General features: G+C 41.1%; 1 protein-coding gene across 5 annotated transcripts in view; it reads right to left on the bottom strand.

The window, feature by feature from the left end:
* Positions 1-3,431: 3,431 nt before the first annotated feature.
* The window catches only part of ltbp3 (latent transforming growth factor beta binding protein 3), a 35,102-nt gene continuing 15,635 nt past the window's right edge, over positions 3,432-22,898 (bottom strand). The window contains exons 2-29 of one of the 5 annotated variants that reach the window (XM_023421439.2): positions 22,166-22,441; positions 21,904-22,067; positions 21,699-21,804; positions 19,556-19,642; positions 19,235-19,351; positions 18,950-19,105; positions 18,670-18,762; positions 18,562-18,575; positions 18,407-18,473; positions 18,053-18,130; positions 17,060-17,185; positions 15,830-15,961; positions 15,612-15,740; positions 15,332-15,451; positions 14,390-14,512; positions 14,100-14,222; positions 13,779-13,898; positions 13,189-13,317; positions 12,740-12,910; positions 12,368-12,448; positions 11,960-12,088; positions 11,669-11,806; positions 11,444-11,584; positions 7,757-7,885; positions 5,977-6,138; positions 5,787-5,876; positions 5,535-5,663; positions 3,432-5,385 (exon numbers count right to left, since the gene is read on the bottom strand). In XM_023421439.2, the coding sequence (XP_023277207.1) occupies positions 5,234-5,385; positions 5,535-5,663; positions 5,787-5,876; positions 5,977-6,138; positions 7,757-7,885; positions 11,444-11,584; positions 11,669-11,806; positions 11,960-12,088; positions 12,368-12,448; positions 12,740-12,910; positions 13,189-13,317; positions 13,779-13,898; positions 14,100-14,222; positions 14,390-14,512; positions 15,332-15,451; positions 15,612-15,740; positions 15,830-15,961; positions 17,060-17,185; positions 18,053-18,130; positions 18,407-18,473; positions 18,562-18,575; positions 18,670-18,762; positions 18,950-19,105; positions 19,235-19,351; positions 19,556-19,642; positions 21,699-21,804; positions 21,904-22,067; positions 22,166-22,441 (3,482 nt within the window). In that variant the 3' untranslated portion in view covers positions 3,432-5,233. Of the gene's footprint in view, positions 5,386-5,534; positions 5,664-5,786; positions 5,877-5,976; positions 6,139-7,756; positions 7,886-11,443; positions 11,585-11,668; positions 11,807-11,959; positions 12,089-12,367; positions 12,449-12,739; positions 12,911-13,188; positions 13,318-13,778; positions 13,899-14,099; positions 14,223-14,389; positions 14,513-15,331; positions 15,452-15,611; positions 15,741-15,829; positions 15,962-17,059; positions 17,189-18,052; positions 18,131-18,406; positions 18,474-18,561; positions 18,576-18,669; positions 18,763-18,949; positions 19,106-19,234; positions 19,352-19,555; positions 19,643-21,698; positions 21,805-21,903; positions 22,068-22,165; positions 22,442-22,898 lie in introns of all 5 variants that reach the window. The other 4 variants (XM_023421438.2, XM_023421440.2, XM_087178009.1 and 1 more) reach the window with 4 other exon arrangements.

Raw genomic sequence — 22,898 nt, 5'->3', positions numbered from 1 at the left:
AACTGGCTTTGTCTGAACATACATGAAATGGATGACAAGTGTGACACTGAGGCTTAAAATGGCTGTGTTACGAGAACAACAATTATTGTCGCTGTGTTCCAAGAATTAAGTTCCATCGTAGTTCAAACTGTCAAACGATGTAAATCAACCTAAAGGGCAATGTAAACTAAGTTCAGTCTTAGTTAAACCAATCTCGGGATTTGGGGACCTCTGAAGGTGTTTCCTGTATACATGTGAATGCATATGCACTCGTGTAATATACATCGGAACAGTATATAAACAGGAGCTTCCTGCCGGTCTGGGTCTCTCTTGGAGACTCAGACCACAGGGTGCAGGGGCAATTAAACTGTTGTAACTTTTTTTTTTTTACACACTTTAAAACTGGTGAAAGTTGATTGTATGCAAAAGTTAGTGCATCGTTCGTGCAGTGTTCCTGATTTATGCCGGTCCTGAGGACCTGCTCCTGATTTTTGAACCAGGCATTCCTTGTGTGAGTAATTGATGTAAGCCAATCAGAATAAGAGAGCCCTTGTTGGTTGGTTTCATTCCAAGTGGGAACCCATAAGCTTAAGGACAAGAGGTTTTTTGTTTTTTTTGAGGACACTGCTCAGCCCCCGAGAGGTAAGCTCCAGTGCATCCACACTACGGCGACACCACTGACAACCTTACGGCACACACACACACACACACCACACAACGTGGGGTAGAGAATCTGCGTAGGGACCCCGCAACCAGGTGTTCCGACCCAGTGAAGGCCTCATAACTGTTGTTTCTTCTGGTTAAGGGTATAAATCCTGATAGGGTTCTTGAGACGGAGGTACAGAGGCAGGTCTGTGGGTTCGCAGGAGTGCTCCCCCACCGGCGGAGGCCCAGGACGGTGAATAAAGTATCGCCAGGGCACGCCTTTGGGAGCATCTGCGTGTCCGCACAGGCCAGTGAGTAGAGTCACATAAGAGGGCCTCCCTCCGCCCCTCTCCCCTTCCCGCGTCCACACGCCTCAGTGCTCATACATTGCCTCAAGTCAGGGACGAGGCCAGTGAGCGAGGGTGGCTGCGTAGGGGCCCACGGTAGCAACCGGACAAGGACAGAGAAACTAGATGTATTTTAAAAAAACTTTTTTTATTACATTCATCCTATTTGTTTTCATTGAAAAGGCTAGAGTTGGCTCGGGACCCCACATGGGTGTTTCCTGTGTACATGTGAGTGCATAAACAGGAGCCTGCCACCCACGAGTCTTTCTCTCGGAGACTTAGACCATAAGGTGCGGGGGCGGTTAGACTGCACTTTTTCAAACTTTAAACTGGTGAAATGTGATTGTTTGCAAAAGTGAGTATCCTCCTTCTTGGAGTGTTCCTGATTTATGCCGGTCCTGATTTTTGAACGACACATTCCTTGCGTGAGTAATTGATGTTAGCCAATCAGAGTAAGAGAACCCCTGTTGGTCGGTTTCATTCCAAGAGGGAACCCATAAGCTTAAGGACAAGAGGTTTTTTTTAATAAAAAAAATCCTCCTCCATCATTCGAGTCTTTCATTCCTCGTCCTCCCCTTATTTCTTCTCATTAACGCCACTGTGAGCAGGCACAGCACGCGAGAACACTGTGACAGTGTTTTTGTACAGTGTGGGAAAAGACACAGGCAGGCAGGTATGGAAGACTGGTTCACCTATGACTGGTAAGATCCCCCCCTGCAGAACCTGGGGACAACCTAAGGCAGGCACAGCCACGACTACCTGGCCTCGTTGGCATTGTGAGCAGGCACATTGCACAACCATATGCCGCATGTTCTTGCAAAAGAACGCAAGACTTGATTTTACAGCAGACTTCGATGAAATCCTACAGAGCTGAACGATGCAGGACAGTGTTGTGTGTGCATTGACCTTGAATGGTGGTACATTTTTTTTAACTAGAATTTACATTAATATTTGTACAAATCATTCCCGTTAACATCTGTATGTTGTTGCTTTTCTTTGGTTTGGGAAGTAAGAAAAAAAATGTATGTATCTGTAAAATTTGTTTATATTTATTTAAACTCTTGTACATTTTGAAGAGGAAGCAGGAAAACAACAGCAAGTCATCTGCTGGATGTCCTGATAACAACTCTCTTTGATTCATTCACTGTTGCTCATTTGTAACAGTATTTGCATTCGTGGAAAACAGAATTTGCAACATGTATTTTATTACTAGTCTAAAAATGATACTGCTGCACTTATGGGAAACACTGTAACTTGGATGACATGATGTGTTGTATATAAATGCGTGCATGTGCAGTATGTTATAAACATACTGCACTCACCTGGTCGTTCCAGAGTGTTCATGGATGAAGTGAATGATATGAGCCCTTTCATGCTGTCCTCTAACACAGACAGGACCAGATACTAAGACCAGCTTCAGTAACATGATCTTAATGAACAACACCACATCATGGCGATCAGTCATGCTTTGCTAATCACTCTGCTCTGCTCAAACCAAGCCTGTCTTTTTCCTTTAGTTTGACATATCTTAATCTTTAAATATAACTTTAGAAAACTTGATGTCACTGTAGCTTCCACAAGGCTGCACTCCGGCTTGTGTTTACTGGGTTACTGGTGGGAGCTGTAGTAACAAAAAGAGGCCACAAGATGCTGTTCTTCAGGTAGGTGGTGTCCTCTGTGGGCTCTGTCATCTACTCTCCCACATTCATCACTTCATGAGCATATTGCTAGTGTAACAACCACCACGGAGGAATTGCTTTTATTTTGTAATTTTTTGTACTTGTCTGATAAAGCCAAAGTGAAATCACACTCTACACCTGAGCATAGAAAACCTTTACAAATACGACTGATTTCTGATGTACTAAAAAAAAGAAAACTCACTCCTCCACATATCTCAGTGCAGTCAGACTACAGAGATCAGGTTGTAAGCGTTCCTACAATTTCCCCTTAAATTCCTCTGTCAACATCAGTGAACTTTTACTGGACCAACAAGCAAAAGAACATATGCACTGACAGACTTACTGTAAAAGATAACATTAGCCCACATAAACAAACAAACATACAATAAAGTATCTATCTATCTATCTATCTATCTATCTATCTATCTATCTATCTATCTATCTATCTATCTATCTATCTATCTATCTATCTATCTATCTACATGGAAAGAAAGGAAACATGTTGAACTTCTTCATTGGTTTTCTGTGAAGTTCCTCATTTACTGAGTTTCATACCATCAGTTATTATAAACTATTATTCATTTGGACTTTGTGTACTTTTAAACAGAGCTGGGTAAATAACTGATCATAGTTAGTCAATCATGAATTACTTACTTATTACTGAAGATGTAATTCTCAGCAATTTTGTCACATTTCAGATCCATAAAGTAAAGTGTTACATGCAGCCTGATTTGGTATTCTGTCCCTACACAATACCATGTCATATACTGTATATACAGTGTTTTCATTTAATATAACCTTTATTTAATCAGTCTCATTGAGATTAAAATCTCTTTTCCAAGAGCAAGACAAGAAGCAGTCACAAGAGATAATCAGTAACAAAGACAACAGAACAACACAATACGATAAACAGCTATACATTAGTATATTAGAACCCTGTAGGGACTTGTTTGTCATCAGTGCTACAAACATCTACAGGAAATAAGAATCTGCATCAGTGAAAGAAGGGCAAATTTCCTTCCATTTTAGTATTTGAAACCTTTCTGTTTAAGGTGAGAGCTGAATCCTAGAGTAAAAACCAAATGCTTTTTTGCTGCAGAATATCTAAAGTTTAAAATGGCCATGCATTACTATAGGATGTATGCAAAGCAGCAAAAGAAAACTCACATTCAAAATTTGACAAAAAGAAAACCTTGATGATTGTTACAGATTTCTCTACTGAAGTATCGTACAAATGAGTAAAGAAGTAAATCCCATGTTAGATCTATGGAAAATCATCCACAGTTCTTAACCTGACTAGAACGTCTTCATACAGTGGTTTTTGCACACTGTATTGTTATTGTTTGTAGATTTTATTTCAAATGGATAAAATTGATTTGTAAATGATTATAAATCAAAAATGGAAATCTCTCATGTACAACAGTATTCAGACCCTTACCTCACCACTTTGTAGAAACCCCTTTGGCAACAAAGTGGCTTCCCTTTAGATGCTCTACCATAAAGGCCTGATTGATGGATTTCTGCTGTGGCGCTCGTCCATTTCTGCAGAGGATTTCTGAAGCTGCCGGGTTCTTGGTCACATCCATGACCGAATACTTTCTTAGGCCAATATATGTGTAAACAAAAGTTAATGCTTCAAAACAAAAGAAAAACGAATCCATGACTGGTTGACATCATCTTTTTTTTTTTTTATTAAATTCTTCTCATCTGAACAGCGTCTTTGGTTTTCTAAATACTTTAATGCAGCAAATATGACAAAAGATGTCAAACTTTCTTTTTTCTGGAATAAGCAAATATTCCCACTATATTTATTGCTAAGTGCATGACCTTTTTTCTAGCTTAAAGTCCACTTAGGTGCACATGTCAAATTATACAAAAACCTCAGGTTTCTCATATCAACAGCAACATCAACAAATAAACAGGGGTAGGACAGGGACCATTCTTACAGTAACTGTTAATCCACCGGACAACTGTACAATAACACAAAATCAACAGTGGGTGTTTAGAAAATACAACTCAGAGGACGTCAATTTAGAATTAGACATTAAAGAATGTGGACTACCGGGAATGTAACGGGGAATACCATAACATTTAAAAGTTCCTGTGGCACTCCTACAGTATACAAATATTAAATGGGCTGAAGTAGACAACTAGAGAACCAGATAGACCTTTGAAACATATTTCCTTATTAAAACAAGAGGTGGCTTGAGATTAGAGAGTCATAGTTAGAGTTGAAAGATCAACGCAACAGGGAGATCAGAAGACGAAAAAAAAAAAAAATCACAAAAATGCACAATTTCATCTTAACAAAAAACAGTTTAACAAACAATAATTACAAAAACGTTTAACAAACAAACATATTCTTTGTCTGTACTGATTATTTCTTTGCTTTGATGTTATGTTATGTTCTATCATATGAGCCATTCCTATGATTTGGCTCCGGATGAGAGCATGTTTTTAGGTTCACTGCCTACACACAGTCCCATGTTTGTCCTGTGAGACGGACGTGTATGTACAGCATGTGTGGGGTATTTGTGTGTGTTGCGTACTTAAGTCAGGTATAAACAGAGCGACACACAGAGGTTACCGAGTTCTGCGACGGATGCATATGTTTGGCCTGCGTGTGGCCACAAAGCCGTGTTTGCAGAAGCACTTGTATGAGCCGGCAGTGTTCACACAGCGAGCGTTCTTGCACGGACTGACACGAGCTGCGGGTTCTGCACACTCATCAATGTCTGAAAGAAAGCATCAAAAGTACTCATCAATAAATTTAAGCTGTGGATACACAGACATATCAGTCTGTGCATGTACCACTACTGGCTACTGTATATTCCTTGAAATATAAAAAGTAATAAATGAAAAAAACAAAGTAAAACCGACAAACCTATACAGCGGGTGCGGGAGTGGTCCAGCCTAAAGCCTGTGTTACATTCACACATGGTGCCCAGGTAGGAGCGGACACAGCGGCCATTTGCACAGCTACATTCATCTGAATCCTCCTCTGAGCTGTCGCCTGTTATGGACAAACAGGAAGAGGAAAAGAGGAAATGTGGGACACTGAGAGATAAGTAAATAAGCGTTGGTTGGAGGCAAATGTCTGACTGTATACTGACAACAAGATGCTGTATGGTTCTACCTGGGTTGTAGTTGGCGAAAGCAGCTAGGAAATCCTGCTCCCCGTCAGACTCAGTCTCCAGATGCATCTCACACAGACGGCTGAACATCTCTGAACACAAGGAGTAAACAGGTTTATATTTCAAGAGAAAGGAAAAGTGGTTGTCAGCAGTCGCAGTTGAGAGGGCCAGTCGAGACTCGGGTTTGCACACCTGAGTTTCTGGGTGGACAGGTGTTACACTCGGGCCCCCAGCCACGACCGTAGTGACAGCAGCACTCCGAGTAGGTCACCACCATGCCGTTTCTCGGCTCGCTGCAGATCAAGCCCTCGTCAACTTGCAGGAAACACACGTCCTTGTGGGCTGCAGTACGATCTGGGTAAAAAAAGGAGGATATAAAAACAGACATGAAGTGTAAAGTTAAATGTAGTTAAAGGTCAAATATAAGGATATAGACTATCAGATTGACATAAAGTTCTTTCATTTGCATTACAGTACTTAGTTTAAGTACAGGAAACCACATCCAGGCAGTCCTGAGTTTTAAGATTAATATCATATTTTCTAAGTAAAAGAGTGTTATGCAAGCAAGTGGGGAAAGTCCACACACAAAAATTATAGTGTATATAAATTTGTAACTTTTAAGATAAATGTCGTCTAAAGTGTATACAGCATGTGAAACTGGAAATTCTGATGTTTATAATGATAAAATCTAAAGAAGTATGCAGTATTTGCCCTGGAAGAAAATCATCACATCACACTGTCTGTGAGTTGATAGATGTAGAAAGTGTAGAAATGAGTCCATCCCATAATAAAGTAGATACCTGTATAGCCTACAGTAGCCATACAGTATATTCCCTCTGTAAGTAATAAATACAGAAAAATAACTAAATCCAGTGTGTTGTTTGTACAGTATAGAGACCTGGTCATGGCACATGGAAGCTAATATGCTTTCAATGAATAAATAAATAAAATTAAATTATTGATTTGCGCTTACAAACATTAGAATCTACAGACAAGTGATCATGTTGCCAAATTCATACAAAAACATGTGATGTATACAAATGAGAACCCGTTTTACAATACTATCATACTTTAAGTCATGTCACATCCGTAAGATTTCATTGTACAGTAAATGTATGTAGAGTATGTGCACGTATTAATATGTGCAGTGTATCTGGCAACCTGATAACATTTATCAGAAGTGACAGGTTGATCATCTGAAATTCCTGTAGCCTCCCTGTTTCCAGTGAAAGATGAACTGCTGTAAGACGATGATGAGATCAGATGTAGATGTAAATGGAAGCTCAAAAGTCTATGACCTATGGTTAAAGAGTTTTGCAGAGTAATTCTAGGCAGAAAAGTCTGTTTTCCTGTTACCAATCTTCCATTCACTGTGCTTACTAATAAAACATGGCTGCAGGTGCAGTGCTGTTTGATTGACATAAAAGTGGCGTGTGTTGCATCACAATGAAGATGTACAGTTCAGTTATTCTTGGATCAGTAGACTTCCTTGTGTTCTACAATTGTGAAAGTCAAGTATAAAAGTGATCAGTGTCATTTTTTGTTTTTGCTAGTTAGGCCCTTCTCCACTAAATGAACTGTTTTCAAATGCTGTGTCTGTCTTTTCTCTACCAGAAGAATTCCCTTTAATAATCTACATAATATAAACAAAAGACACAAAAACAGAAAAAGAAAAAAAAGTATTCACTTTTTCTCACACTGGACAGACTCTGATATTGTTTATGTGTGATGGATGCGTACATTCAATGTGTATTTTTTAATAACTACACAAAGTGGTATCTCTCCTTGAATGGGAAACTGTCTCTATAAAGTGGGTAAGAGGGGAAATGGTAGAACACAGAGCCAGTACAGGCCAGATGGGACACAAACTGGGAGGAATTACAAAAGAGCAACATGAGTGGCAGATGTGGAGGTAAGCCAGAACTCATTTTGATTGGTCAGGCTCAGGTGAGCTGACGCTTTTTTTACCCACCGTCATAGACGCACTGTTTCAGCGCTGCACTGAAGGTGAGGGGAGGGTCGCAAAAACAGTGAAAGGAGCCGGGCGTGTTCTCACACCTCCCATTCTTACAGTACGAGGGGTCCTGGCACTCATTCACATCTGCAAAGGGCACCACAGACACTGGTTACAGTATGAACATCTGCTTGGGGCCAGCTCTTATTGACAGGTGATGGACACAGTAACAAAAACGCTTGTACAAATTCATTCATGTTCAATACAATAGTCCTGAAATAAATGCTCCCTTTGTGAAGTTCAGTTTTGGCTGAGACTGTAAGTTACCAACTCTGTGGTGATTGCTGAGGCTGTGTCCAGTGGCGTTTTTGTTCTATACTGTATTATATTATATTATGATCCAGCCTTAGAAAAGGCTAGAGAAGAAAGTTAAATAAACACCACTCTAGATAGATACATACTTAATTTATCCCCTAGGCGAAATTCATGAATTCACTCTGACACAATCCAACAAAAACTGAAACTTTCAAGCTTCAGATGCTGCATTTATTGCACTGACATTGTACTGTCTTGGATAATTTTGTACAGTGGTTACTGTTATTGTGTCCATCACCTTTATATCCTGTTTGCCTTCTGTTTAGGCTTCTACCATAAATGTTGCATGCAACATATTTCCTTCACCTGTAAAACTAATGAGACACTGAACTTCAGTCATGCATCGTACTGCAGCTGGTCTCTAGTTAACATGCAACCACGCTGCGCTACATGCAAAAAGGCTGCAGGGCAATACAGGAAGCTTGGTTGCAGCAACAAATCAACAGAGGAATCTTTATCTGTCAAGATGTTTGCAGGCAATTTGCAGAGAAAATGAATTATAACGCCATGTAGGCTGCTGTGGGCTGTGACATAAAACAGCTGGTGGATTCTTGGATAAGGATTAGATCTGTGTTGTGGAGTGAAATTCAACCGACTGACAAGGGACACTGGCTCAGCTTTGCTATTAGATGTTTCTGTTCTTTACTTCATAGCCTTGCTCTTGGTTTATGCTTTTTCTTGGAGAATGAATAAAACTAAATTTGGTGTCACTACACCAAAACAACCTGTGAAGCATGTGTGAACAATGATCCTACTTATAGTAGGTATTTGGGCATGTTCATAATAAAGAGCTACTGGGTTTTCCTACTCTTCTTTATGTCCAACAGTTCTAAACCCAGGCAGAGGCCTCGGCCAGCACAGGACAAAGCCGTATTCACATTCATTCAGTCCCTTAGGCTTGTGATCCAGTTTGAGCTTCATGTTCAGTGAACAGTTATCACCAAACCCCTTCTCACATTTACAGGTTAACGGCCAAAGCATGTGGCAAAGTAAGCTGGTCTTAAGCTCGTGGGTGTCCATCCACCCTTTAATTTTCTAGTAATTTTGTCTAGTCAACCATGACACCCTGTCATGGTTGCTGTGGTAACAGGGAGATCAGAGGCGTCCATACTTCGTATTTTCAAGAACCCAGGAATTATCCCGAACTAACAGGTTATATGAGAGATATTATCCGACAGATTTTCCCCATTTGCATCTCTTCCACTTCAGATTTCTAAGGCCTCAGACCACTTTAAATGGCTCCAGCCAAGATGCAGCAGTTTGATATAGAGGTCCTTCTGAGTCGCAGCCAAAGAAATCCCGTTTTGACAGCTTGTATCCAAACTCGAGTCTCTATCCAAACTCACATAAAGCCAATAGCTGTGACTCAATTCAGGGACCACATCCTTTGGATGACACGATCTTCAGAGGTGTGGCCTCCATAGACCGCAATGGCTGAACTGAAATGAGACAGTCTGGTCTATGGAGGATTCCTCATTTAATCCTCGGTCGCTGTTTTATTTGCAGAGTCCGCCATATCCTTTCATCCAGATTCATCACTGGCGCACAATGAATCTTGGGATAGGTTGAGCCGCAGTGATCGTCCAGTTAGATCTGTCATTGCCAGGGAAACGAAGGATGCATTTCTTAGCTACATTTGACAGAGCCTTGGAAATGGGGCCACCTTGTCGCGTCGCTGTCTCCACTTTGAGCTGTTGCTCCCCTGTCACCTGGAAGAAGTCCTCCCTTTTGTGGGACAGACCCAGTCTTAATGTTGCTGTACTCATCTTTGTCCCAATCGTTCCAGACGCAGCTGCAAACTACCTTATATTGGACGTCACAGACTATAAGGACAAAATCTCGACTCAGCTGTGTCCATAACTATGACAAACAAAAATGTTGACATGGACACAGACTTGTCAAAGAACAAGTTGAAGAGGGAACTAGGGAGCAAAAGTGCACCACACACACGCACTTTTCATACAAAATAGGTCTGGCAACATGGTCATAGTGTAGCCACCTGAAAGTCATTCTTCATCACCACTCTGCTGTTGCAGCCTTGCTTTTTTTAATCAGGGTGCAATTTAAGTGCATGTCCCCAACATCTGGCCATGACGAGTTCTCCACCCTGACTCAATGACTGGGTCAACCAGGTCTGTCTGGTATCTGATGCTCTTCAGAGTGATGTGGTAACCAGCTGACAGCCCACTTCTCTTTTCAGTTTTTATGAAGCAACTATAACAACTACCACTCCTTTGTTCCAACATGGCGTTTGGCCAACAACATCTCAACACATGGATTCAAAAGGCTACACCATTCCTCCATATCACATCTGTCAAGGTATCATCCATCATCCACCAGGAGGAACCCAGCTGTGCTGCAGGCATACCTATGCTACAATTCACGAGGGGGTAGACCAATCCTATCAAGGAGTTTAGCCACAGAACTAGAGCCAGTGCTTTGTGTAGAAGTTACATCTAGTAGCACGTAGCTTCAGCACTTTGGTCCCTGAAGCTTTAGAAATCACTGTCACAAAACCCTTTATATGTCATTTAGAACAAAGTAACCACTTTCAATCAGGGGCCATTTGTGGATGTAAATATAGATTTCTCCTTGATAACTAATGCACCAGCAATTCAGGCAGAAATGACAGTAAATTACAATTATTATTTATATTAATAAGACTCCTGAGCCACTCAGTGTGTATTTATATCACTATATTTTAACATCACTTTTTCATTCAAGCATTCCTATATTTTTAATGAAGCTAAAATAAAGGACTGAACTGCGTAAACAAACAATAATGTGATAGTCTACAATCTGTATATTTTATCTGTATCTGTATAATTTGTATGTTTATTTGTCCATTACTAAGTAACTTAAAGTTCTATTCTCAACTGGTTTACAGAAATATATTTATTAATATATTTATGTGAGGCTATGTGCGGTTTGTATGGTATAGCTCAGGATGACCATAATACTTCCTGCAACATTATCATCCTGCCGTCACCGTTTGCAAATGTCTGTCTGTAATGTACCTCCTTAACAATGTCAACTACAGACTGAAAGTGATAAAACAAGATTGCAAAAAACCCTCTTCAGCCACTTGAAATTTAGAAACTGATTCAGCATGCTCATATTGATCTGTCTGATCAATTTATCTACAAAAAGGTTAGTCGATTCCTTCACCTTCTTTGGCTCTGAAATCAGTTTTGTCTCATATATATTTACTGCCTCCCACAAGCACAGACAGCTAACACTATGATTTCTTTGTTTCGCTCTTTTCTGCTGTTGCCCACCACTGCCTTGTTGCTCTTCGTAACCCTCCCGCTGCAGAGGGTCTGCACTCACCAGCCTGTTCCTCAGGAGTAACGCAACTGTTACGGTCAGTGGCCAGAGTCCAGGGCGGAGAGCAGATGCAGTAATACGACCCTGGAGTGTCCACACAATGCCCATTCTTACAGTTGGCTGGGTCCTCACACTCATTCACATCTGTATAACAACAAGGTCAAGGTCAGTTTCTGAGATAATTCCTCCAGTACCTAGATAAATGGGAGAGGATGATAGTTTAATCACCTGCTACCGTTGCCATCACACACTTCTTCTTGTTGGAGTCTGGAGTCCAAGGCCGCTTACAGTTGCAGTAGAAGGAGCCCTCGGTGTTGATGCACTGACCATTAGTACACAGAGACTCATCGTGGCATTCGTTCACATCTGAGAAAGACCGTTCAACCATAAAGAGTAACATGAATCTGTTGTGAAGCGTCTACAAAACTGCTCTGCCTTAAAATGCAAACAAAGCTTTTACAGCATTTCTTGTAAGAAACCTCTGAATTAGCATTTATTGGTGTGTATTGAACCACTTACCAATGCACTCGAGAAGGTTGCTGTCGTAGTAGAAGCCCCGTTGACAGTAGCACTCGTAGCCCGGCTGCGTGTTCTCACAGCGACCCTTCTTGCAGATTTCATCAGCAAACAAAGAACACTCATCGATGTCTGCAGGTGAGGAAGGAATAATCTGTTCTCAGTAACAGACGAACAGCTGATGAGGCCGCAGGGGTTATTTATGGGGTTTACCAGTCTCATGAGTGACTACAACTGTAAACAACAGGAACTGACAGCACACAGTACTTGGACAAGGATAAGTACAAAGGTACAGTTTTTAATTCCGGTGCTACTGCTATCATGAATGAGAATGGAAGTTTTGGTGACGATACAAGAATATTTTAGCACTGTGTAGCCCTGGTGTGTGTTAATATAAAAGTTAATATGTACCATGGAGGAGAGGCAGGCTGTACTGGACTCCTTCTTCATGGTAGAGACCATAGCCGTTTGGACACAGGGAGTGGAACTCGGCTAGGTGATGAAGGAAAGGTTTAATAAATGGTACACAAGATATAGATACAGTATATGACTACAATAATGAGGTGACACTTAAGCCAAATGTATTTAGCACTGATGAATGCAACAGAAATTCCCTATAATGTTGTCGGCACAAGTTTTTGCAATCTTAAAATGAGCAACAATCATTCCAGCCCTTTACCACAGGATATATTCAACACACTGAGCTACAGGACCATCACTAAACTACTGTATGACTTTAATGTGAGTTTACTTGCATATGTGCACAGTACAATGTACATGTACCTGATTGGGACACAGGACAGGGATAGATCTCACAATGGTCTCCCCATCCCACGCCAATGGAGCAGCAGCACTCCCGCTTGGTGACATTGGTGGCCAGAACGCTGTCGCAGAACACAGTGTCGTCGAGGTTCAGGTAGCACTCCTTCTTCTCATCTGTCAGCACTCGAACTGCTGCAGAAGCAAACGTGTTGAATGTGAGGGGAACAGAGGATTTGATGTATTACTCCAATTACCTTAAATGGGCTTTTAATTTACTGCTTTCAAATTTTGGTTAATTTCATTGGTTCACTCATAGAATATAGGATCTAGTAATTTATGACTAATGCAGATGTGTTGGTTTTAAAGGACTTCAGATTTGGTTCGGGTTTGAACTGAAATGTTGTGGGTTTGGGACAGGCAGGATGAATTTGGGTGTAGAGTTAAGCAGAAGGGAATCAGAGCAGTCTTACCCTCACAGCTGTGTTTGTCCTCTGAGAGGACATAACCATGATTGCAGGCACACACGTATGAGCCCGGTCTGTTCTCACAAGAACCGTAGGGCTGGCAGAGACTTCTGTCTGCAGCACATTCGTCTATGTCTGAAAGGGAAATCGTACAGGCTTTGTTTCAATCCAAACACCATCTGAGTTGCAAACAAATAGATTTTTTTTTTTATTTTTTTTTTTTATAAACACATTTTTTTTCAGAGTAAAGTAAGAAAACATTTGGTTATCGATATCGATATATATTCAGACATTTTAAATATCAGCCGATGTGGTGTCCATCGCAGGTGTCTAGATTACACCTGTCAGTATTGAGTGAGTATTTATCCTGATTTTATTGTAAAGAAGACAAAAGACAATGTGTGCCTAATTTTCTAAGTCTTTAACAGTAACATCTCTCAAAAGAGATAAAGATGTTGAAAGCTTAAAGTTAAGGATAAAAATAAATATACTGTAAACACAACAAATATATGCATTAGTTCCTAGTTACTGGCAAAATACACAGCGCCCTGTTTTCTGATAATCGGTCTGACTTTTTAAGATTTGAAGAGACTGACCTTGGCATCTCCTGCCTCCAACCAGCGTGTAGCCTTTCTGGCACTCACAGTGGTATGAGCCCATGCTGTTGATACAGTGGCCTCTCTGACAGTTTGATGGCCTCTCACATTCGTTGATATCTGAAGGGAAGGGAATAAAAAACAAAATAGGAATGTGAAACGTGTTGAGTAGACTTGGATTTGTTTTTTTAAATTAACTAATGAACAAAACTAAAGTGAATGCAGTTGCACTTTATTTTGACATGCCGACTATCAAGTGACACTAATATGCAATAATAAGGTGCTAGACAATTGCATATTGGGTTGTTGAATAATTCATGCCTTCACAGTGGCTGCCTTCCTGTGTGCGCTGGTACCCCGGGTAGCACTGACACTGGAAGGAGCCTTCTGTATTGATGCAGAGCCCATAAGCACACAGCCTGACATCCTCACACTCATCAATGTCTGTTTGGGAGAAAGAAGAAAAACACAACCTGTGTGAATCTGAAAAACACCACTTCTTTAATGACTAAGGATTCCTCATTACATACTCAGTCATCACATCACTCAAGTGCGTTATAAGCAGCTTAGTCTAGGTACTGTCATGTAAAGGCTGTGTGAGCATTACTTACCACTGCACCCTTTGCTGTCTGCAGATGGAAGGAAGCCCTCGTTGCACAGGCAGCGGTAAGTACCAGGGAGGTTCTCACAGCGCCCGTTAGGACAGATGCCAGGCTTCTGACACTCATTAATGTCTGGTGAAACATGGAGGAGGGATTAATCATCACTATTGTTACCATCATTATCATTATAGTACAGATTCACTATATTGAAATCATTACATAATTTCCATGATGTGGACTGAAAGTGGCCTGTGGCCTGAAAAAGTGCTTTAAAACATGATTTAAAACTCAAAGTGAAAATGTCCGTAAACCCTGAGGAAGTGAAGGACAAATTATTCAGTTGTGTGCAAATATAATATGTAAGATTTATTTTGATTTAACATTAAACAAGTTAGCTCGCTCAAGTTGATGCAAGTTGATTGACCTGATGCAAAAGCATATTTTTAAGACGTTATGACTAATACTGCTAAAATGACTGAATTATCATGTACTATACTATTGAGCATATTTGCTGTTTTTTGGGCCTCTGCTGCTGAGTGGATCTGGAGGAATCACTGCTCACTGTGATCAATGTGTATTTTTAAAGTTATCTTCCTGGCATTTATGCCTTATCATAGCTGCAGTGAAAGAGAGACAGTAAAACCAGGGAGAAAGAGAGAGAGGGGATGACATGCAGCAAAGGGCCTCGGGCTGGACTCGAACCTGGGCTGCTATAGTAAGGACTGAGCCTTCATGGTTTGCACTCTACCAGGTGAGCACATTAACAGCGAGACAACACAAATGTGAGTGACATAATTATAAATTCCTTTTGCTGAAGGAGCAGGTTAACCTTTTTCTTGAATTTGAAATTTTAACACGATAATAATTTGGCCATGCGCCACAGAAGCACACTGACAGAAAACAATAAGTTAACAAGTGGTGAATTCTTCTGCCCGGCAGGGTTGTACTCACCATAGCAGGTGCCGGCACGGGCCTCATGACCAGGCAAGCAAGGAACACACTCATAGGAGCCAGGTGTGTTCTCACACTGCTCATTGGGACAGGTGTCGGGACTCAAACACTCATTTATGTCTGAAATGAAGGAGAATATATTTTACATACCTGTGTTTGGATCTCCACAAGTATCGACATTCACACATGCAGAGCACAGATGCAAGCGCATCATAGTGGCAAACACATAATAAGCATTTTGTCAGTGGTAATAATGTCATAATAATCAGTGTCTTTGCACCTTCACATGCTGGATGACGGTGTGACTTGCTCCTAAACCCGATGTGACATTCACATTTATAGGATCCGGGCAGGTTCACACACTGGCCTCCGACACCACAGATGTCTTGCTTAGAGCACTCATTCACATCTGCAAAACAGTAAGGATTAGGCCAAAACAGGATCTGAGAACTTATAGAAAAAAACATTTTAGCCTGGGATTCACCCAACCTGACTTACCCACGCACTTAAGTCTCCCATGCTGCACCATGTGTTTATAGCCCTGACGACAGTGGCATTTGTAGCTTCCTTCTAAATTGACGCAAAGGCCTCTGCCGTGGCCGCATGGCTCTGACTCACACTCATTATCATCTGGACAAGAGGAGGGAGGAGTGAGAAAGGTACAATAAGTACATATAATGGAAGCAGTGTTGAACAGTACAGACAAACAAGGGTCATAGAGCTCAGAGGACACAGTGCTCTGATTCCGGGAAGTGTTTGTCATCACTTAACATCATTCCTTTAACGACAGCCTGTGCGTCATGTGTTAGATCAACAACCTCTTACCTACTACCAGATGCAGTGAGGTTCACGGCTTTAGCAGAAATGTTTTTTATAGCTTGTCCACTTTCACATCTTATTTTAATAAACCCATCAATAAAACATGTCTCAAATTTGCGAATCTTTAAATCAAAATCAAATTCACTTTCGATGGACTTTTGAAAGGGGCATCCCAGCTTGTTAATATTGCATAAAATTGAGGGACTTCAAAGAGACAAATTACAAGACATGATATCCTGATATGGGTCAAGCTTTTAAAACTCTGGATCCCACATTTCCCATGATGCAACTTGATAGAATCTTTCATTAGAGCCTCTCTGACTGGGAAATGTCCACATATTTCAAACTCCAAGCCTTCAGTTTGTCTCTAAGCCAAAATATTTTCTCAAACTTTGAACAGCTCCCTTCAGAGCCAGAAAAGACAACTGTTTTTTCAGGCTGAGTAGCGCTGACGAATAAACCGACCTCCATGTGTAAAATCCTTTATCATATTTATAGCGCAGACCAATAAAAGCTGTAATTATCTTTTTAGTTATAATTTAACATGTGAACTTGCTTTAACAGTCAAAACACAAACATGACACAGATGAGGTTGGGTTCAGATAAAACACAGCTTAGAAACTGATGAGAAACATCTGTAAACCTTTATCTATTTTGATTCAGGAAACAACCAACACTGAGAATGATAAGATCCAAAGATTAATATATTTAAGCAAAGTAACTATACATCTCTCTATGAGAGGAAATGTTTGCGTGAAACACACACAGAAGTTTCCAGGAATCAGAGTGACTTGTGTTTACTGGGGAACACGCATGCATAAGAAACTTCATGAGAAATTTCTTGTCAGTATTTATCACCGTCCCATCCCTGCACCTCCTCTAACCACCGTCTCTACCATCGCCTCTTACCCTCACAGATGTTCCTCTGCGGGTTGAGATGGTAGCCAGGGTGACAGTGACAGATGTGGCCGTTCAGGCTGTTCTCACACTCTCCATGACCACAAATGTTCCTGCTTAGCCTACATTCATCTGTCTCTGCTTCAAGGAGGGAACACAGAGTGGACCAGCATCATATATATACACATGCATATATATAGATACATAGATGTATATATGTAATTATATTATTATATTATATATATATATATATATAAACCTGATAATATCCATGCTATGCCTATGTTCCTCTATCTTTGACCATGTTCACACTATTCAAGTTTTTAAATTACCTCTGACTTTTTCACATGAAAGCCAGTGACAGGTGTCAGTCAGACAAACAGAGAGAGGCTGTATTGGTTAGTACTTTCTAATAATCATAAATGAACGCACAAGACAGGTGTTACAGACCAAAATCAGACCGAGAAAACTGTAAAGGTAGAAAACCATTCCTAAAAAAAGACCAGTTTGTGATCACTAACAGTTTTCTTTTTTCATTTTATGGAAATTAAGTGAGTATCACTTAACCTACTTATAAATACCAGCACTTAAAGTAGTTATGGCAACACTTGAACACTGTGAACATGGCGATAAGACTGGCTCATGCTTCATGGCTGAATGTTCACGACATCCAAAGTTTCCAAAAGCGTCAGTTAACCATTAAAGAAGCATGCGTCTGAGCAAATTCAGCTTACTGTTGAACTGAGCTCATTTCTGTTTCTAATCTATTTCTATTTTCATTTCCAGAAACATGGATTATCTCAGTGTAGAATAATTTATGTGCATAAACTAAGTCTTTTACATGGAGAAAGTCAACATGTCATTCATGAGAGATGGACCCAAAGCTCACCAAATTATCTCCTCTTACTGGGGAATGTGGAGAGCTGGAAATTTCCAGTTTTGAGGCGCATGAAGCATGAACCAGAATAGGTGTTTGAGTCAGTTTGAAGTTTGCAGGAAACTCACGCAAGACTTTTGTCTGTGTTTCGAAGGGGTCATTGCCTGGGGTCATTCGGATGATTGTCGGAGGGGTGGGTTTAGCAACTGTGGATCCAACAGAAGACAGATGAAGGGGACAGACTTTAGGAGGGAATATGACATGTTGAACTTTAGTCATGATATTTTTGTCTTCACCACACATGGGGAACTTTCCTGTACACTTGTCTATCAGTCATGTTGCAGTTGGCAGCAAGAAAGACCCCCCTCCCCCGCTGTGACAGCTGAAGTACATTAAGCACCGGTAGCAAACAAATCTTCACTTGCGTTTCAACATGCTCTATCACTGGAGTTGTGGAGTATACATCTGACTGGTTATATTACCAGGCACACGAGGACTGCTGGTGCTGGTGGCAGCCTGCACAGGGGTCGTTGTCTCTGCTGGTCTCTCCTGATTGACAGAGTTAATTAGATCTCACAACAACTAAAATTAACCAGCTATTTTGTCATTGCATTTAAAAACAGGAATAATGTCTTACCGGCCGTTTTGGCTCTGAAAGGAAAACACATAGAGGGGTATTACAACTGTGAATTCACATTAAGGACTCACAAGCAGAAGAAATGTGTTGTTTCAGTTTTTGACTCACCCTCCTTGTCAGGCTTGTGGGAGAAGATGTGGGTCTCTCTAATATTCTGGAGAAAGTAGCCTTTCCCAGCAGGGCAGATCTTACTGAAGGCCACTGAACACCACATGGAGAAAAAGGGGAGGATTTTAAACTTATTTTATTTCACCTTGTTAAAATACATGCAGAAGAACATGACAACATAATGACCCACATAAAATGAACTGCAGCTCGTTTTTGCTGAACATTTCCTTAGGGGATTTTCCCAGCCTGTAACTGCTCATCTCAGTCCCTGTCCACTCACCTGTGCCCACCTGAGGACATCTTTCACAGTTTCGGCCCCAGGCTTTGCCCACCGTGCAGCAGCACATCTCCTGGGTGAGATGGGTTGGCAGAGCGTGCTCGCAGCCTCTGGCCTCGGACGCTATCAGGAAGCACTGGGCCTGCTCAGCTGGAGACTCTGACAGACGAGACAAAAGGGTTTCATCTGGGAATTATCAAACTTGTCGGAACAGATGGGAATCACATTTTCAAACAAATGTTTAAATGTCATTCAAGTGGATGTTCTGTGAAGAGGGCTCTTACTCACCAACGCATCGATTTCTGTCCAGCACCAGACCAGCCTTGCAAGAACATTTGAAGCTGCCCAGTGTGTTCAGACAGTCTCCGTTCTGACAGACACCTTGCATGGAGCACTCGTTGATATCTTCAAGGTGCAGAGGTGGGGGGAAAAATTAAAAGGCTATTTTGATATATTGTCAAGGATGATAACGATTTAGAAAGCGAGTGATAAGGCAGCTTTATTACATAAGTAATAACATAAAAAGTGATAGAAGATAGAAAACAACCCTCAGACTGAGCTTCTAGCTCTGATTGTGTTCTAGTTATAAGCTACATCCTGCTGTGTTACCTTGACAGTGAGTGCTGTTGAATCTTTTATAGCCTTGTGGACAGGTAGAGCCGTAGTCTTCCACAATGGTCTGTTTGACTGATGCATCTGAGGGAGGAGAAGATGTGATAAAACACAGAGGGAATGGTATAACAAAAACCTGAGTGAAATACTGTTTATGGCGAGAGAAGAGCTGTAGACGGATGATACAAACCAGAATAAAACACCATGAAGTGTTGTCGAGGAGAGAGTTTGAACATTAACGCTAATCCCCACTTATTAAGATTCATTGATTTGAGACAACAAAGCCACAACAAACACAGAAATCTTGGAGAAAGATCAGCGAGGCCATAGGATGCACCCAGGAGGAGGCTATGATGGCGAGTTTTTCTCCTTGCCTTTGATTGTCAACATTCAGGAGGGGTATATAAAAATAAAAACTTTTAATGCCTTTAAATGTAATTTTAAGCTTAATGAGGCCTGTAGGGGTTCAGTTATGGCTGGATGGATTGACATTTTGGGATATGCAGTTATTCACTTGCTGAGACATGGATAAAGATGATTGATATCACCTGCATGACTGTGCTGTAAGTATGGAGCTGGAGCCAGGAGGTGATTAGCTTAGCTTAGCATTAGGACTGAAAAAAGGAAAATGGCATTAAATGCTGCTATAACTGACTAAACCACACTGTCTCTCTGTTCTTTAATCTTTACTGGAGCACAAATGTTAAGTGTAATATGTGTATTATTATTAGTCCAAAAACAACACACTCAGCTTTATTACATACTGTCACATTATAGAAGCAGCACCATATGTTTGGCAGTGATGCTGTAACAGTGTGGGAGTGATTAGCTACTGTAGCCAACGCTGACAGGCAATGGTTTGACATTTTGAGAAATACAGTACATTTATTTGCTTGCTGCTGGAGTTAGATGACAAGATTTATACGCCTGTGTGTTCAATGTAAGTATACAGCCAGCTGGAGGTTAGCTTAACCTAGCATAAAAACTGGAAACCAGAGAAAGTTCACCTACTAGCTCCTCTAAAGCTCCCTAATTTACACGTTATAGCTTGTTTGCTTAGTCAACTTTCCACCGGAAAGCAAATAAGCGCATTTCCCAAAATGTCAAACCAGTCCTTTAACACTTCTTCTTTTCTACTGACAGTTTTTTATGAGGCCTATGATGAAGAGTAGCTTGTCACAGAATAGTGTAGTGCAGAGTAGTTTTTCATCAGGTTTTAACTCAATGCATTTTTCTCCCCCTAAAGGAGCCTTGAACCTCTAACACAGAAGAATGTCCAATTTTCCATGAGGGAGCAAAACGTGTACGGCAGTTTTATTAGAGAGCTGTGGGAAGACTGCACTCACACAAACATTTAGAGAGTTCAATGAAAGAAAGGAGCTAGCGCACAGCTTACTTTTGCCATTTTCATTAAAAAAAAAAAAGAGGAGCTTTTAAATGGATATGAATGTAACAAAAACAGGCAGCACTCTGGGCAGGAATCCAGTTATCTAAAGACTAACCAGACGTACAGTATTAAGTTTTATGTCAAAGGGTGCATTGTCTGAGTCAGAACTGAGAGGCGGAATAATAGCAGAGTGGAAAAACGTGAGTAGCCAACATTTTCTTGAAATTCAATCTTCAGCAATGTGATGACAGTCCTGCACTGGGCAGGCCCATAGGAACATGCTTAAGTAGAGGGTTATTTTCCACATTCTCTTTTTCTGTCTCACTGTCTGTGTGTAATTCCCGTAATTTCTTCCGTTTTTTCCCTACCCAGCGTTTGACACACTCCCTACCCCACCTTACCACTAACTTTCATGTACACATTCAAACACATTTTTATAGAGGTACGAAGTGATTGTTTTAATCTAGGGCCATCATTTCGTAAGGTGGAAGGTATAAATTGCTGGGGATGCTTGACATTTTTTGGCCCAATAAACAATAATTTGTTCCCAGGAACCCACAAGAAGTAGATGGGTTAAATAAGTTACAGCATGAAAACAATTTGTTGAACTTTCACTTTTGAATATAAACACTAGACACAAGTAAACAAAGACTGAGATCTACAAAGCTGGAAACGGGATTTAGAGCTACTCGAAAATGAATTAGTATTAACTTTTGAGGCAGTGGCGATTTCTTGAAGTTTACTGTAACTCACTTGGTAGTTTGGGGCACTGATAGCACTTGTTTTGTCCCCATGAATTTCCCACACTGCCGCAGCAATCCTCCTGATTGGTCAAAACAGGAAGTGGGGTGCTGTTGCACTGAAGCAAGATGAGAAAGAGAAATGTTAAGGGGTGAAAAAACAACCCCAAAAGGTTTCACATTCAATGTCAACCACTGCAGAATGTGACTAAACTCACAGCTTGTTTGGGTGTGGTCTCCTGGAAGCAGCGCCCCTTTGGTTTGTGTCGTGGAGGGATCGGGCGCGGCCCTGTCTTGTGAGGAGGCTTGACATCTGATTGGTCGAGAGGCTGAATGACTACAGAGGTGTCCGGCGTGTGGTGAACACGCACGTTAATCTGCACTGAAATTGAAAAAATCAGAGGAACGAAATGTATCACAAAACATATTTTCACCATCACTCAAAACCAACCGAGAGATGCTGAAACAAATGTTGGGTACCTTCAGATGGGTGCCCTACTTGTGACAAAGGTAGGGTGAAAACTGAGGTTGTTTGCGTCAACTGGGTACGCCCTATGCCTGATTGCTCCACTAGTTTCTGGCCGTCTGGCTTCAAAGATACGGGGTAGACAGGCTGCTTGTTGCCTCGCGCTGCCTGTGCTTGCTGTGTCTGCTGGAGTGGAAACTGGCAGAGGCGACCAGTGAAGCCAGGCGGGCAGAGGCAGTGCTTCCTCGAGCTGCATACTCCTCCATTCATACACGTCAGGGGACACACAACTGTAGAGAGAGACAGGAGGAGAGTTGTCACAAAGAGACTGGGCTGAGACTCTCACAGGTCAACAGTTCATAGCTAAGAATCACATCAGAGGAGAGGAAGAGGAAAAACTTACAAACATCAGCAACACAAGAATATAATAACAGAGTAAAATAGCTGATTTGGGATTCATTTATTCAGAGACGGACTGCGGTTTATATGATCATGTGAACAGCCTGGTGATTTAGTTATATATAACACTAATATGGCAGACAGACACAAAAGTTTGTGGCATGAGCAGGACCACGTAAAATATTCACTGTGAACTGTACCACTGTAAAAGTCACACCAGCTTGACGGACTAACAGGTCCCTGCAGCCAGTCAGCAGCAGTGTCTGAGCAGAGAAGCAGGTAATGTCACTGATGTGTTTAACAGCTTCATTCTGACATATGGGAAAGATCTTGAAATCTATGGGAAAG

This window comes from Seriola lalandi, unplaced genomic scaffold (genome assembly GCF_002814215.2).
Source record: "Seriola lalandi dorsalis isolate HSWRI2012SDOR001 ecotype SW California unplaced genomic scaffold, Sedor1 jcf7180002054672, whole genome shotgun sequence".
In the NCBI taxonomy this organism is placed as follows: Eukaryota; Metazoa; Chordata; class Actinopteri; order Carangiformes; family Carangidae; genus Seriola; species Seriola lalandi.
This window is presented reverse-complemented; position numbering and strand designations above follow the sequence as displayed.